General features: G+C 43.9%; 1 protein-coding gene across 3 annotated transcripts in view; it reads left to right on the plus strand.

The window, feature by feature from the left end:
- The first annotated feature begins 3163 nt into the window (after nucleotides 1-3163).
- Nucleotides 3164-17629, plus strand: part of LPGAT1 (lysophosphatidylglycerol acyltransferase 1) — a 66987-nt gene continuing 52521 nt past the window's right edge. The window contains exons 1-2 of one of the 3 annotated variants that reach the window (XM_027453030.3): nucleotides 3164-3355; nucleotides 3686-3944. In XM_027453030.3, the coding sequence (XP_027308831.1) occupies nucleotides 3707-3944 (238 nt within the window). In that variant the 5' untranslated portion in view covers nucleotides 3164-3355; nucleotides 3686-3706. Of the gene's footprint in view, nucleotides 3356-3519; nucleotides 3945-4881; nucleotides 5103-17629 lie in introns of those variants that run through there. The other 2 variants (XM_013098989.5, XM_072035563.1) reach the window with 2 other exon arrangements.

Here is a 17629-nt window from a genome sequence, read left to right on the forward strand (position 1 = left end):
AAGGCTTTTTTCTCAGGCCATATGGCATCTGCGACTTTAGTTTGCTACACGAAAAGCAAGCAGGGAGAACTGATTGAATCTGGTCAGGACAAAGGAGCAGCTTTTTATTTCCCAGCCTTGGACCTGGATGGAGGTTCAAAAGCATTCCAAAACTTACTGTTTCTGAATTCCAGAAACACATCTTTAAGTCGATTTGGTGTTTACAGCTTTGAACCTGGATTTCATTATGGCGATCCATGCCTCCGTGACATGTGGCTTGCCTGAACGTCCGCAGTGTGTTCTCTCCTCGCAGCTATGCTTGGAGGCAGCTCTAACGCGACGGCAGCGTTGCAATGCAAATGCCTGCCCTCGAACGGCAGCCAGGGACTTCTTCAAGGGTAGCCAGGGGCAAAAAAAAAACTTATCTTCTGCTAAAGTCTCTCAAGGGGTTAATGAGTAAAAACTGACTTGCATCTTGTAGCCAGATACCGTGATCAAAGCCAGCCTGGTGAATTCAGAACCTTGCAGGCAGCTTGCCTGCACTCATTTATAGGCTGGTTAGGCTAACTTCTTAACATAACTGTCTGAGTGTAACAGATGTGTTTGTTTATTACTGTGTAACACTCCCACTGCCATAACAACACGGTTTTTCCATCTAATAGGCAGGAATAAGTCTAACCTTTTTCTCTCGCTTTTTTTTTTTTTTTTTCCCATAGGTTTTCTTGGAGGCTGTAGGAGACACTTCCAGTAGTGAAGTTTCTGCTCCAGCTATGCCTGACATCATTTAACCACCTAATATTACCAGTGTTGGTATCTGTATATTTCTAACAGTTAATAAGCACATTAAAACATGTTTTTCCAAAGATCGGTATCGACATCTTTGTTATTATCATCCTCTGGGCTGAGAAGACATAGTTACAGTAAGTTATTTAGTTGAAAAATGTGTAAACTGTAGAGAAATGGTTAAAAAGGCCATAAATCAAGAGTTGCTTATATTAATCTTAAATCCTTTTTAAATGACAAATTACACATTAAGAAAACTCACAATCTCTTAGAAATTATGAGGAATTGCCTCGAGGAATTTAATTTAAAACAAGAAAAAGAAGAAAGAAAAACCACAACAAACCTCTTGTGAAACTGCAGAGCTTCAGCATTAACAGCTATCAACCAAATGAAAAAAGTTCACTTAGGTTTTTTTGTTGTTTGTTTTTTTCCCCTTTTTTATTTCCAGTAATGGCACATATATGCACAGAGGTGTTACTTTATACCAGAAAAGTTTCCTCAGAGCCCCAGACTGGATGGCAGGCACCTCGGGATCTGTAAGGGCTATTTTCTTGAGTGAGCTTCCTAGAACATGGGTTGTCCACATGAAGGTCAGGAAATGAGGACTAAGGGTGGGTCTTTGCTACTAGCTCATTCAGCAAAATGTTAAACCACAGCTTCCTAAGCTTTAAGGCCATCATGATGACAAAGAATGCTTTGTACGCCTGCTCCCCCATGTGCAATTCCCTTCTGCTGTACAAATTACCTAATTCGTTAGTTGTCTAACATAAATGCTGCGGACTCTCTCATTTTGAAGCATCATATATCAGGATTTTATTAAAAATTGTGCAGTGATTAAAACAGAATAAAAAGAGCAACCAGATTTTATATGAAAAACATGAATTATAACTTATTTTTATTTTGGAATAATATCCAAACAAGGCTTCATTTTGCTATTGGGATGTAAAAATTAAAATGTAACTTTAATTATTACCTAACAGTTGTCCTTTATCTTGAGGAGTTTGGACTGACATTTTGCTGAGAGTAAGCTCAAGTATATGCTCTGAGTTGTTTGCATGTGTTATAAAAGAAAAAAACTCGAGTCCTACGGAAGTTGATAACACCTCAGAACAGCTAAAGTTGACTGAGTGCACTGTCAGATTTAACCTAGTAATAAAAGTATCAGAGCAAAACACCCAGAGTTGGAACTGCTAATGCAAGACTCGTCCTTTTTGTCAAGAAGGTCAGCAATTTTGTTTTGTTTTGCTCGAACAGAACACGATGACATTATTTGGTTGTTTGTGTTTTCAAATTCTGAAATGAGATTGATCTGCAATAACATCTTTGTTTTCTCCCTGGAGTGGAGGTTTGGTTTTAATTTCCTTGATGGTACAGCCATCTCTGAAGACTCGGTGTCTGGGAAACGGTAGACTAGCATTACACATAGTACGGTTTGGATGTGAAAGCGATACGTGTTTCAGTCTAAATACTACAGTTTGAAAATTTTATTTTTCAGTGCAAAAGATGTTCCAGCAGAGATATCCTTCTTGAGGTATATTTATTTATTTATTTGTTCCATCCTGTGTCTGTTCCCCGAGAATCAAGCCAAGTTAAAATTATGTGCACAAACCGCTCAGCTCAGTGGAAGCGTTACAACGTTTGAACCAAGCTGGGGAAACTGGGCCTGGTCAGCCTGGAGATGGCTGAAGGAGGTCAGCAGTGGGAGAAGGGTGAGATTTTTTTGCCAGACGTGCCCAGTGAAAGGACAGGGGACTGCAGTAATGGATGCTCCTCATTCATGGAAGGCAATGCTCCTCAGTGGTGTGGAGCAGTTTGTGAGGAGGGTGCTGCGAAGCCTCCAGCACTGGGGGCCCGGCCTGCCCTGCTGGGGCGCAGGGTCTTGGGCCCGCTGTCGCTGTGACAGCCCCTGGGGACGGCTGCGGTGCGTTCCTAGAGGAAATAGGTGACGGCTGAGAGGAAAAGCTGAAGGTTTTGCTGGATACGAAGCACACCCTGTGCACCTACGCCTGTAGAGCCAGCAGCACACACCGCCTGGCTGCTGCCCTTGGCAGGACCGATAGCACGGAGCCCTGCCAAGCCAGAGAGTGAGCTGCAGGTGCCTGTGCCCCACAGAGCCCCCATCCCTTAACTAAGGGGGTCGCCAGCCCCTAACCCACCCGCGTGGGTGGGGACCGGGGGCCGAGCGGCCCCAACAGGTGCAGGGGGCTCCCTGTGCGCGGCCGGGCAGGGCAGGGCAACACCGGGCTGGGCAGCACCGGGCACGGCAGCACCAGGAAGGGCAGCCCCGGGCAGGGCAGCCGAGGCCCGGCTGGGGAGAACCGAGGTGCTCCCGCGGTCTGCGCCTGCCCGCCCGGCCCGCCGCTCCCGCCTCCCCGCCGCCCGCCCCCTGTCTCTCTCTCTCTCTCCCTCTCCCTCCTCTCCCTCCCCGCGGGGCTGAGCAGCCGTAGCCCGCCGCCTCCGGCTCCATGAGCGGCCGCCAGCCGCCGGCCGGCACTGCCACTGCCTCTGCCACCGCCACCGCCAGCGGGCCCAGCTCCCCCAGCCCCGCCGCCGCTTCCGCCGCCGCCACCCCCGCCCCGCCGCCCTGCCGGAGGTGAGCGAGGCCCCGCCGTGCGGTGCGGGGCCCGGCTCCGCTCGGCAGCGCCGGGCAGGGCAGGGCAGCGAGAGGCCGCCCGTGACCTTCGCGGAGGAGGCGGGGGGGAAGATGGAGGGAGGCCGGGGTCCCGCCGCCGGGGAGGGAGGAGGAGGGAGGAGGGAGGAAGGAGGGAGGCGGGGAGGCTGCTGCCGCCGCCGGGCGGAGCTGGGGAGCTGCCCCGCTGCCTCCGTGCCCCCGCAGCGGCGGTGGCCGGGCGGGCAGGAGCCCCCTGTGCCCCGTGCCCAACGCGGAGCCTTCACCTGCTCCCCCCTTTGCCTTCCCCTGCAGGACGGTCCCGCAGTGAAGAGGATGGCCGTGACTTTCCAGCAGGCCCAGCGGGTGGGCTGTACCTTGCTGAAAGCACTCCTCAGGTTCGCTTTTATGGTCGCCAATAACCTGGTTGCTATTCCGTCCTACGTCTTGTATTTAATTGTGCTGCAGCCGCTCCGAGTGCTGGATAGTAAGCTCTTCTGGTATATCGAAGGAGTGTTGTTTAAATGGCTTTTAGCTATGGTGGCTTCCTGGGGCTGGTGGGCAGGATACACAGGTAAGCACGTCTTATTAACTACCAAACGTACCGATATTACGCTGGCGATGAGCCTGATAACGCGGGTGTTGTGGCGTGGGGGAACCCCGCAAGGCGGTGGGCACGGGGGGTGTTTCTCTTCCAGGTGCCCTGCACGGATGCATTGTGTTTCTGCACGGAGATGCCGAGCGTACCGAAACGTTTCGTAAACTGTAGCTGCACATTTATTGTGTGTTAAACAATGGAGTTTCTCAATCGATGCTTGGTGCTATCAGAAACAATGCTTTTTTGGCATTATGTGTCTGGATCGCTTCGGTTTAGTATGAGGTGAAGGAGGCACGTCTGTTCAGAGCAGTGTTGGTTTGTGCTGTGAGTGTAGCTGCTAGAGCCAAACTCTGAGTGTGAACAAACTTCCTGTAAAAGTGCATGCATCTCTAAGTCATCTCCACTTAAAACTGTCAGGACGCAAAGCTAAGAAGTTTGGCATGAAGGTCATCTCAAAAGAGTAGGTCTTCTGGTCCTTGAAACAGCAACTGTCTTCTCTGCTGCCTGAGAACGGAGGGAAACAGGGAAACAGAAGCAGCCTTTTTCACAGAAATAGCGATACCCGGTGTTTCTTGATTATGTGGCTCTTCATTTACTGCTAGCAAAGCTAATTACAGAACCTGTAGGTTCCCCCTCCCTCCCCTGCATGCTTGTTTTGCAGTGATTATTGAACTTATTTTTACTTGTTAGCATTCATAGGCTCATCGAGATGAAGGACTGAACTGAAATATTAAGGAAGGCTCTAGTCTTGTCCTTGAATACACTGATTTTCATCCTGGCTACTGCACTTCCTGCAAGAAAACAGCTGTCAGATCTTTGTATGTGCTTAGACCTTGGAAAGGGGAGGAAATGAATCTACTGAGTGCAAAATATGAACAGCCCTCCTAAAATTCTTTCCCTCTCTTCTGCCCAGGCTGCATCCGCAGGTCTTGTCCATGTAAACAAGGAAAAAAAGGAATGGCAACACACAGCTCTGGAGTCTGGTCAGACTCCCGATTAGTCAGAATGTCAGTGTTGACCCAGACGGAGCGCTCTTTTTGTTAGGCTACAAGAGCTGAAGCCTCTGATAATATGCCTTTTGGTACCCTGTCATGTGCCTTTCCGAGATGCACAAAGTTTCTGTGGATACTCTAGGTGAGCTTCCAGTTCTTCTTAAGGAGATGGTGGCAGCAGCAAGCTAGATCCTGGTCTGTCGGGCTAGAACTGTCGCAGCGTTGCACTGCTTCGAAATTGCCTTGCCTGGTACAGCTCAAGCTTTTCCAGATATGCTGTTTTAAAAATCTGTTTATATTTGCTCCTTAAAAGAAGTCCACATAGTATTTGCAGTGGCAGGTATATTTTTTAAAAATCTGCTTTATGCCTTTAAGCAAAAAATCCTCCCGGAAGGGAGGGTTAATTTTCAAGGTGTTGTGTGTATTATATTAATTGGAAATGGTAAAGTTCATGGGCATAACGGGAACGTTAAAGTCGTACAGCATACGACCCTGAGGATACGCTGCGTATATCGAACATGCTAGTTAAAATTCAAGCCGTCATCCCATGGCGATACGGTTGTCAATTTTGAAGGCAGTTTCTTTGGGACAGTTTTCCTGCTGACTGCAGAACTGTGTGGTTTCTTTTGCCTATTGCTTGGAAAGTGGTCTTAGCATGATCTGCATATCCTAGAGACTTCCTGAAGCATCTGTTCATTGGTGTTGCTGCTGTATCTTGACGATTTGAAATACTTTGTTTTGCAGTCTTGAAATGTCCTAGTATGTTTATGTGACGTATCATTTACAAACAGCTACCCAGAAGTGTTTGCTGGGATGATGTATGGGTAAGGAGGCCCTTCTCTTCGCTTCTCACTATAAAGCATGGCTTCTGACTCGGGGAGGATTTTAAGCAAGCGCTAGTATGAAGTCTCAGTTTGAATATATTTTCTTATTTGGTATGAAGACATGAACATGTTTTATGCTAAAAGCTACAAAATAGCAAACATAGCTCGTTTCTTTGTCCTTCCTTCCTTTACCCTCATCAGTGTTCACTACCACACGCAGAACAGACCTGGAAAGGCTAGGATACCTTTCTGACTGCAGTACATGTAGACAGAGGAAATCTGTCCGTCTGTTTCCAGATGGGTAGATTTATAAAAGATTTATAGATTTATAGATTTATGTTGTTGCTGTGCTCTCCTCTTCATATAGAGTATGACATACATTAATTCAGGACTGAAATACTACTTTATTAGAGTTGGTGCCTAAGACTTACAGTGGTGTATCTGAAAGAGACATTGCTCTAGAACTTATCTGTTTTCAGTTCCAAGCCTAAGCCAAAGATAGGCTGCAATATATTCCATCTTCGTGAAAGTAAACAGAAGATAATGGGTATGTATGGGTTCATCCAGAAGATCAAGGATTTTTCTTTTTTTGGTGTGGTGGAGTGGTTGGTCAGTTGTTTTTTTTTTTTATTTTTTATTTTATTTTTTTTTCCCCTCTCAATTCAGAGGGTTGCCAGCTAAATAAGTTTACCTGTCTTTTAATTGGAGGTAATGTTCTGTTTTGCTTGTGTTGTAGGTGTGTTTCTATTTTTATTTTTTACTTATTTTTCCCCTTCCAGGTTTGGGTCATCTGTTGAGTAAGAAGTGACATTAAACTATAATTATGGACTTAAACTCAGCCTGCAAGCTAGATTCAGGACAGACTTTTTTTTTTTTTTTAATCCCCCATGTAAGTTTGTATGTAATATGTAGGAGAGAGCTTAACGCAAATGAAGAAAATATGGTGAGTGTTAGTTTTTCCTTCTGGGCTTTGCTGTTGTTGCATAATCATTGGTACACTTCACTGAATTGTGCTAGAACAGCTGAGGAAAACTCATGAACTAGGTCTGCCCTTCTCCTCCCCACCCCCGCATAAACCTGTGCTTTTGTGCTAAGATCCCAGAGGATTTGTTAGAGAAAGTGCATGATCTGTGTCTGTAACAGCAGCTCTAATCTGTGCTTTTTGATAAATGTAGGTGTCTCTGTTTGCCAGTGCACTTGATCTTATGTAAAGAGGTAGCAGATAACTGGACAAGCGAAACAGGGAAAGGAAGGGGAAGAGAGGTTGTCAAAATTCTCCTTTCCCTAATATTTCCTTTTAAGATACAAATATGAGAGAGAACTTGGAACTTTGATTTTTCAAGGGCAGGGTATGATAAGGATACGTTGCTCCTGTGCTCTTTATAGTATTTCCTAAGAAAGGGAAAACTGAGTATCTTCTTATGAAGAATGTTCAGATATCTAATGGTGTTACTTTATTTTTAGCTGTTTTCAGAAAGACTTTCTTGGAACTCTTGTAAGCCATTTTTTTGAAGGCTTTTTGTATTTTGTATTGCCCTTGTAGGAGCAGTTCAGTTAGGGCACTCAGAATCTATGTGTTAGTGTGGTTTGAAAGGCACCTTTGAATAACACTTCTCAATATTTTTCCTGCGTTTGTTGGAAGACGCAGCCTGAAAAAACGTGAACTTGAGAGTGCTTGAGCTTTTGTTGGCAAGTGCCTTTCTTCTGTGCTATAATTTGTCATTTAACATACAAGTAGAACAAAAGCCCCTAAATAGTACAGTAGATGTAATGGGAGGGAGATGGAGCGTATCTGCAGAGGTGAATTTCTGATGAGTCCCTGCTCACCTACAAAACTCCTTTTAAAGCAACCATCTTCTAAACTGGAACTTCTTCGGGTCAGTAGCTACTACCGAGTAAAGTTTAATATCCCTGTGTCTAATCAAGTCTCTAAAAATAGTTGGGGCTGGTAGAATTAAACCTCGCTTGGCTTAAAAATGCTTAGGTGCACTGTTTTCTTGTCTTCTCCTGCCATCTATGCAGCAGTTATCATTAGCCGGTGACATTGCTGTTGCGGAATGGCAATTATAAGTCTCCGCGATAGTCATCAGCAGTCCTGATAATCGTGACACTGATCTCATGCTTCATTCCTCTCTGCTCAGCTTAGTCCTACTCGGGGAGCAGTACCGTGTGCCTCACCCTGCCCCGTGGTGACGAGGAGCTGGCAATGGGCGAGTGTCCTCCGTCTGCAGGAGCTTCTGCCTCTCCGGGCCCCAGGCACATCACATGGGGTCTGTCTTGGAGGGGCTTTGCTTCAGAGTTGTGCTTGGAGCATTTTGTACTCCTGCGGTGAAGAAGGTAGAGGGTAACTCAGTGCTACCTTCTGTTTTAGCCTCTTGGCAGTGCACACAAAGTCTCTCAATAAAGTTGGACAGGGTGGTGAAAGGAAGAGTAATAAACTTCTGCCACCATGCAGAAAGCATCTTAGTGGTGTGAGGATGCTTGGTGGTATCGTGATGCAGGTAAAAAGCTGAACTAATCAAATGGTATTGCCTGTTACCATTCTGTACCGGCCAGCAAGGACGTTTAAGTAGTATCTAAGAATATTCTGTTTTTGTCAAGCAGTGAGAATTTATATTTTATCCCTTTTGATTATTCATCCTGAAAGAGTAAAACTGAGATTTGGATTTCTAGTTGTCTCTCCCCTCAAGTAATTTGAAATCTATTGTAAGGCACTTACATAAAATCAAGTTGTGACCAGTATTTAATGCTTCTATAAAACTTGTTCAGCAATCACCCCTTTTTTTTTTCCTAATTCAAAACATTCTTTGTTTCATCAGTCAACAGACTCAGCTCCTTAAACCCTTTACAAATGAGCATGTTTTGGTAAGATCCAGGTGGGGTTGTGATAACATTTCACTGGCACAGGCAAGGCGTGCTGTCAGTGCTGCTTGGCATGGCTGGGCCCCTCTCGTCAGGCAGGAAGTGCAACACGAGTTGGAAAACAGCAGATGAGATAAAAGTACGTTTTTGGCACCAAATAAGGCAGGGGGTGTTATTTCAGGATGCATATCTATGCATTCAGCCCTGCCATTGTCTTCTACCCCACTTTGTTCCTGCAGTACAATTTGTAATTGGTAATATTTGGGGATTGTTCACCACTGCGAGGACTGGGCAGTCGGCTGGGGGATATAGTCATGTTTCGGTGTTGTGGAAATGAACAAAAAAGATTGTTCCTGCTTTGTGGTTTGTTTGAATGTGTGACGATAGCCGATGTGCCTCGATGGCTTTGGAAAGCAATGCACCAGGCAGAGACCGGTGCTGGGCTTCTGGGCAGTCCCTGACTTGAGTGCAGCTCTCCCCGATGTGTCTGACTGCGGCGTAGGCTAGGGTTGGAACAAGCTGGGATCTTTGAATTTATGTTGTAAGAGGAAGTCTGTGTGTAACTAGCGAGCTGCCTTGATAAGGAAAGGTCGGAGTTGAATGAGTGAGGGACGCTGGAGCTGGTTTTGGTGTGGCCGCAGAGCAAAGGCTCATTGTGCCTTAGCGTAAGAGGCGGTGAGCAGTACAGTGAACTCACTGTCCCCTTCTCTGGGCAAGTGATGTCTGTGTTTGTAAAGGGTGTTATGTAGTGACCCCTGACCTATTTTAACCACATCTAAAATCACACCAGGAAATTCCCATCTCGCCTTTTCAGAACATGGGCTTTGCCATACTTCTTGCTTTGTACTTCGTCTAGCGTCAGCAGCGTGTCAAAAGCAGTAATGCTCATCTTTTATTTTCCTATTGTATCATTTAACTACAAGCGGTCATTCTGAAAGATTAGCTATTGAAATGCTCTCAAAGTTTTATTTTTAGAAAGCTACTGCCTGCTGGTACAGAACTTCAAGCACAAGCACATGCTGTTATTTTTTTGCTAGCGGTATTTGTGTTGTTTGTTGCTATTTGCTTCCTCTTTTTTAGGGTGGGTTAGTCTATGCTCCCATGTTTTCACTTGATCTGGATAAAACAATACGTTGCCAGCATACCAAATCTGTCAGGTAGGCCTAAGGAAAGTAAGAGTGAAGTTACGGAGGAGTACTCGTACAGAAAGGTGTGAAGGGGAAATTATTTACTCTGGGAATGCCTGTGGAATGCTTCTGAGCTGCAGTTCCATTCCTGCTTACGGCCAAGATTTCTATTTTTAGGACGTGTTTTCATCCCTCCTAGTTCTAGGCCTGACATTGTTTGTAGTGTATCTATTCATGCTAGTCATCGTACTTCTCCCTTCATTGCTGGGTAGGTGCCTGGAAGGATATGACTAAGAATACCTGAGAGATGTCTCTCTATTCTCCGTAGTTTTTTCTCTCTTTTTCTCTCTTTCTCTGTGTTTTCTTTTTTTTTTTTTTTTTTTTTTTTCCTTTATGGTAGGGTCTTAGGAACTACATGAAGTAATTGTAGGAAAGGTTTTGTCCAGCGCTGGTTTGGAGGAAGAGCAGAATCTTAGGGCATTAAACTCTTTATGCACCACTTCTCTGCGGTGTGTGTGAAGGGGGGATTTGGAACGTGTCAGGGACAATGCCTTGATGCCAGAGATGCAATTTCTCCTTCTCACTTGTGTTAAGTATAACTGCTTTAGTGCAAAAAAAAAAAATCTTAGAGCTTTTCAAGAAAACTAGAGAAAACAATTTTATGACAGGAATAAAACCTATTTTTCTCTGTCATTTCGTTCTGAGAAATTACTTTTTTAGAATGCAGCTCAAACGAGTAGATGTATTACTTTCCCTTTCTCTGTTGGGTGTGTGAGGGATGGAGACGTCTTGCCAAAGGTTAGTTTGGCAAGGTTTTAAGCCGTTGAAAACAGGACTTTAAAAATTGAAGAGTTGTGCAACTTTAATTAGACAGGGCAGTTAGTAAATCCTTTATGGAATATAAGCTTAGTGGTGTAACTTTCCGGCGTGAACTGAGCCAAAATACAGCTCCAAGATATGTAATCTGCTCGTGTTTATTACAGCGGAATATAAACTAATGCTTAAGATGACACGTCAAATGCAGGATTGCGTAGGCATGTAATTGCACTGCTCTTGCAGTTGCCACACTGGAGATAATAGTCCATCCATTCGTATGTGCAATTACTGAAATAAATAAGACCAACATGTTTGCGTTCCTAAAAATGCTCCATGACACCAGTGAGGGATTTTGCATACAAGGCTGTATTTTTACTCCCCACAAGCATTTTGAGCAGGGAGTGCCCCCGAAAAAGGCCAATCCCAGGCTTTCAGCCTCATGGTTGCACCACTGCTTCAGTGTTCTTGCCAAATACTGCAATGGTTGTGTGATGATCTGCATCATAGCCCTGAGACACGCTAAAAACTCCCCACAGCCTTTCTTGCTGGAGTACTGAGGGACAAAACACACCAGCTCCCAAACCCAGTTCACTGTACAGGTAGGGTGAAAGAAGATGGGAGCAGACAGCAAAGGGAAAGAGGACCTGCATCTGTCGGTGGCATGGCCAGCTTTGCTGTAGTCGTTGAACTACTGCACATGGCCCCAGTTTGAGAGAGCAGTCCTCTGCAGGACAGAGCTCCAGTGGTTAAGGTGTCAATGAACTTCACCTCCTTCTGCTGTCTTGTGATTATTGTTATTTGGGCTGTAAAAGTGCCTTTTGCAAAGTTGCTTTAGAGAAGAAAATCAAGCGTAGGGTGAGATCGAGGGGCTATCGTGAACCGAAAACGGGTTGATTAGGGAATAAAAAGGCCAGTGTTCGTTTTAATGAAAGCTTAGCAGTGGGGTTCCTCGGAAGTTTTGTATACTTGGCTGTTTGAGTTTGTCAGCTGCAGAGACAATTGTAAAGAACTTTGAAAGTAGCTAAGTGATATGAATAGCCAGCAAATTGCAGAAGTTGTGCAGTGTTGAACAGTCCAAAATAATGAACATTTAAGCAAAGTAGCAGCTTAGGAAAGAGGTCAGTATCACGATGGAGAGCTCAGGGAAAATTTTGGCTAACGTTGTGTTATTATTCTCCTTGTTCTCAACATATTTTAATAAAAGTACTAGCTTTACGCTTTGCTGTTCTTGTCTCAGTTATTTTAAAGCTATTTGAGAATTAAGAAGGGGCTCAACGAGGGTCAACAGTTTCATTAACACAAGCTAAAATCAAACAAGAACCATTTAATTCACAGCTAAACTTGAATCAGAACTGAACCAGACAACTTAATGGCTCTGTTTCCTGGGCAGAATAACGTAGAAGAGATGCAACCTCCCCCCCCACCTGTGTGTAAAAAAAGAAGGGGATTTTAAATATCATTGGAAGGTAATAAATTTAAATCTTTTAACATTTAGTAAGTCAGCAGTGCTGATTTTTGGGGTTTTATTTTCCTTATGGCTTTTCACAAATATTTACTTTTCGGGATAGGTGGTATCATACAATATGATCTCAAAACCTTCTAAAAGGTAAGGAATTGTCCCTGTGTAAGGGATCTAATAGTTTAAGCTAGTTTAGAGTGTCACCTACCTTTGTAATTTAAATAAAGGGGGAGAAGAAGGATTAGCAGCTTTATTACTGCTTCTCACTTCTGTAGAACTAAAAGTAGAAAGTGTTCTGCAAGCCAGGGCCAGCGTGCTGCTGTCCGAGAGGACGCGGGTTCTGGAAAGTTGAATCTGTAGGTCAATGACATAGTGTTTGTGGGGGTGTGTTTTTTTGGTGGCAAAAGGCAGGATTTTGACTCTCTTTTTTTTTTTTTTTTTGTCACCCTGTTTATTTAGTTTCATTTGTTTTCTAGCATCCTGACAATCCAAGCATGTGCAGTTTTTGTGAATGTCTGTAGCGTCTGTGCTCATTTGCCAGAACGGGGGGAAAAAACAACCACCAACCTTCAGAATATGTATTTTTGGTTAGTACAAGCATCAGTTGTGTTTGAATGTGGTATTTGGGATAGGCCATTGAACACCTTTTTAATGTAATTTGGTGACTTGGATAATTTATCATGTATGTAGATAAATGTTGTTAGTGTTTGTAGTATGGTTTCCTTTTGGGATTAAGCCCCTTGTTTAACAGCTCTTCTTTTTGTCATCCCTCCCACATTTCTGATTTGCCTCCTCACAAATTTGTCTGCAGTTGACCAGATGGTTCAGAGAGAATGATGTTCTCGGGAGTTTTGTGAAAACTGGCAGCTGAGCAGAGAAGAGAGAGACCCGAGCCAGTGCCTCAGCTGAGGGCAGAGCAGGCGGAATTTGGCCATCATCTGTGTCGCTGGACATCAGCTGCACTGCCAACTAGTGCACAGGTGCTTCTGGGTTTGTCCCACTGCTGGCATACCTTGTCCAGCACGTTGTGGGAAGGGAGGTTAGGCAACAAATCTTTGGGAAATGAGGCTTTGTTGCTTCTGCAGTTCCAGAACAACTCATTCATCTGGCAGTGGCAGATGGTGTCAGATGCAGCATCCTTTCCTCTGACAGATGTTTAGTTCACCTGGTTTATCATGGCCTTTTAGATCCCAAAGGTATACATGGGTAGCTGTTCAGCTTTAATATAAGGAAAAGGATAAGGTAGTAATGGAACTTGAAGTATTGTGGGTTTAAGGCTTTCTACTCACTTTGTGTATAAAGGAGTTGGCGTAGCATCTCTAAAAGGAAGGCGTGAAGGATGTCAACCCAACTGCAGCTCTTGAGGCACAGCAGTGATGCTTTGATTACTGCAGGCAGGGCAGAGCCAGAGGAAGTCAGTCAGAAATCTGACCCAGGGTTACATGGAAACATGAGGCTTGAGGTGCATTTGAGAGTGCTTGAAGAGACCTGGGAGAGAGCAACCGTGTGGGCGGTGAGCAGCGTGACGATCTGTCGAGCAGGGCTCTGCACCGTCACGCAGCATGCGTGAAGGCACTGCATTAGTAAGGTGACCTCTCGAAATTTGTACCTGTCTGGTCTGTTTTGATATGCATAAATACATATAGATGGCCTGGCAAAACTCCAGCTCCGGTAGCTGCCAGCCTCCTTTCCAAATGCATTCCTTTCATTTGGATTACATACCCCTTTTTATTTCCTGCGCTTGCCGCTGGCATCAAATTCGGTTTTTGTTCCTCCTAGCAACAGCTTTTTACTTGGAAACAAATATAACCATAGCCTGTGTATGTGCTGATACACCATGAAGGAACCCAGGACGTTTAGTTTACATTTGTAAAAGTGTTTTCAGATGAAGGTATGGTTAATATGAATGTCTGTTAATCCTCTTGTGTGCATTGGATTACATGAAAACTATTCTATTTGTACCACCAAATCTAACACTTTGCTCTTCTAACCCAGTATGGGAAGGGAGTGGCTAAGTCTTTCTTTATCCAGATAGTTCTGTTGTCTTGGATATATTTAAAGGATCATCTGATGCCCACCTTGGGCTTTTGAAGTTTTACAAGACTTTTGCAGGCTGAAGTAGAACTTCCATGACAGAAAACATTGAAGCACCTTTTTTTTTTTTTCCCATTATTACTCCCATTCTTTGCAAATATTTTAACAGCCTACTGAAACTTAAGAACTAAATTGCAGTGCTGAGTTCATCTAACCACGAGTGGTGTCACAGTGCGTCACCAAAGGCAGGTTAATTTGGGTGGCTGGCGGCAAGGAACAAGCTATTCCAGGTGGCACGTTCCTTCCTTTTTCAGTCCCACTACCATCCTTGTCTGATGCAAAAGCAACGTCTGGTTGCTCACTAGGTTTGTTTCGAGGCAGGGTTTCTTTGAGCAAATTGTGGAGGTTTTAGTTGGATAGGTAGAATTTGATGTTTCAATGGATCGGCCAAACTCTTACGCTGTGCTAGTGCTAGACTTTTTGTGGCCTGAATAAACTCTTTTTTGCCCATTTTTTTCCCCACATTTTTGATCATTTGTCAGAGGAAAGAGCAATTTGTGAAACTTGCAGCATGTGCTTCCTGAGTAAGTAAAGCTGCCTGTAGCCACAGGATATGACAAGCTACCTATCAAGTACTGTTGATACACACGGCCTTAGGAGTATTCACATTAATCATTGAATTGTAAGCGGGATGTTGAGATTTGCAATGTCTGTTTGTATTTGTGGCATGTTTGCTGTGTTTGAGATAGAGAAGCCTTTTTTTAGTCTCTTTCACAACTTTGTTGTTCAGTCCCTTTACTGGTGCTCTTCAGAGAAGCTGCTCTATAGTGAAGTACTGGTTTTAATTGATGTATTTGGAAGTTTGTTCTTTTTTTCTTTTTTCCCCACACAACATTTGTCTGCTGTCATTTTTAGCGTGTGTTCCCAACGTTTAGAAGAACTTTGTGATCTGAGATGTGGATCTTTTTTATTTATTTATTCACTTGGGGTGTGAAAAGAGAGAGAAGGAGAAGCCTCAATTACTGTCATTGTAGCAACGTACTTCAAAATTGGGATTTATTGGGTATTTCTTTGAAAGGTACATTGAATATTAGTCTGCGTGCTGAGAATGAAGGGTAGATATTACAGCCAGCTATTCAGAGTGTTTGAATAAATTTGTTGGAGACTGTAAAAAGTACTACTGAAACTCCTGGTAAGACTCACCTGCAAATCCAAGGTATTTTTTGCAGTTAGCAGGTATAAGAGGATTATTTGTTTTGTAATACTAACAGGTGCCAGAGAGCTAAACTTTTTTTAAAATTAGGAACAGCATACTTGCTGCTGCTGCTTTGAGGTACATCAGCTAGAATAATGAGAGTGAGGCTGCCCTCCCTTCTAATCACTTCATTTGTGGCAGCCTGAGAGTGCCACTGATGGTGTCTCCTCTGACTTTATGGTAATGGACTTCTGCTTACTGGCAACCTGTAACATAGCTACACATTTATTTCTTCAAAGTCACTGAACTGCTATAGCATAATCTGGGGTAAATATGTTTACATATTTAACTTGGATTGTTTGCTGCATCATGCCAGCAAAAAGTTTCCCAACTAGAATGACTTACATATTCTTTCCAGCATGCTTCTCAAAGCTGTTGTGGCCTTTTGTTCTTAACAGTGGGCCTTGCATAAACATAGAACTGAATATAGGAATTTGATGTTAAATTAATCTGCATCACTAACTTCTTATTGTTTTATGATTAATTTACTTAGATTAAATTCGTGGCAACAAAGCATCTTATTTCCCTGGGCCTTTGTAATATCCATTCATTGAAAAAAAACGAGCATAGTATCTCAAAAGCCCAGGAGAAAATGTTTGTAGTTCTTGTTCTAACTTCTTTGTTTTAGACTGTTTGTAGCGTGGGTGAAAAGTTTAATAAAGCCCTTGAAACCCAATAGTGCAGACATTTAAGGCTTCCTTTAAAAGGTTTGTCCTTGTGCTTCCTTGCATCTGTATCCAGTTATTTCTTGATTCTTTGCACGCCTTTCATTGTTAAGTTTTGCCCTCCACACTGCAACCTGAAAATGTTCAGTGACTTCGTTATGTTTTGTGGTGATCTTAACCCATTTTAACACCTGGAGGATGGCAAAAAAAAAAAAAAAAAAAAAAGGTGTGTGTGGGGGAGGAAAGAATAATGGTGCAGCTGCTTGATTAGCACCCAATTTTACTGTCTGTGGATATTGATTTTTAGATTATGCTACTTCTGCAATCTCAAAATACATTGTGTGAATATGTATTTCTGTTCTTACAATCATTCAGGCACACAGAACTTGTTCTTTTTCTGTCTGGAGTCAACTGAGTTGAGGAGCTTGAAATGGTCAGTGCCCTTCAAGGGGAGACAAGCTCCTCAGTTCTGAGTTGACTGCAGGGGGACAGTGAATAAATGCACAGAATGGCCTTTTGCCTTTCCCATGTAGGCCTTTTAGCAGACATAATCTAAAAAGTAAAGGGTTTTCTGAATGCATTCTGCATTTATTTTTTTTTATATATACTCCAACATAAGCTGGGCTGAAAAAGGTCAGTTGTATAACAAGACAGCATCAACAGCACTTTGCAGTAACACAGAATCACAGAGAGGTTTGAGCTGGAAGGAACCGTAAAAGCCCACCCAGCTGCAACCCCCTGCCATGTGCAGGGACACCTCCCACCACGCCAGGCTGCCCAAAGCCCCATCCAGCCTGGCCTTGAGCACCTCCAGGGATGGGGCATCCACAGCTGCTTTGGACAGCCTGTGCCAGTGCCTCACCACCCTCTGAGGTAAGAATTTCTTCTGAATAGCTAACCTAAATTCCCCCCCCCCCTTTTTTTTTTTGTTTGTTTAAAACAAGCACCTCTTGCCCTATCACTACATGCCCTTGTAAAAAGTCTCTGTCTTTCTTCTCTGGCCTCTTTAAGTATTGTAAGGCTGCTGTAAGGTCTCCCCAGAGCCTCCTCCAAGCTAAACACCCCCAGCTCTCTCAGCCTTTTTCATAGCAGAGGTGCTCCAGCCCTCTCATCATCTTCATAGCCCTCTGTCTGGACCTGCGGAGACATGAAGGGTCCGAAGAGGTAACTGCAGGGTAACTGAAGTTGATTTAGGTAAGCAGGAGGAGAGCTGCGATATAGGAGTGGTCTTACGACCTGTAGAATCTTGATTCCCTGTAATAGTATCATTGGTTTTCTTGTCTTCAACCTTCATCCAGTAAGTAAAGTCATGTAGTTTGCTTCAATTTGGAGGAAAAGTCAGTGGTCTCATATTTTTGAATCAAGCTGACTTATTCAGAGAATATATGCAAAATCATGTTTCTCTGAGCCCAGTTGGATTTAAACACTTGGAAAACATTTCCTTGCTCAGCTGTTTAATTCTGGTGGTGTTTCCACCACCACCAACCCCCAGTTAGCAAATCTTTCAAGAAGTGCAGTCTCAATTCTTAGCTGTAGCTGCTCTGGCAGCTTTTCTTGGGACCTATGCTCTTGGCTGTATCTCTTGCCTGCTCCCAGTCCTGGGGGAGCAGTCTCAGAGTGAAGTAGT

This window comes from Anas platyrhynchos, chromosome 3 (assembly GCF_047663525.1).
Source record: "Anas platyrhynchos isolate ZD024472 breed Pekin duck chromosome 3, IASCAAS_PekinDuck_T2T, whole genome shotgun sequence".
Classification (NCBI taxonomy): Eukaryota; Metazoa; Chordata; class Aves; order Anseriformes; family Anatidae; genus Anas; species Anas platyrhynchos.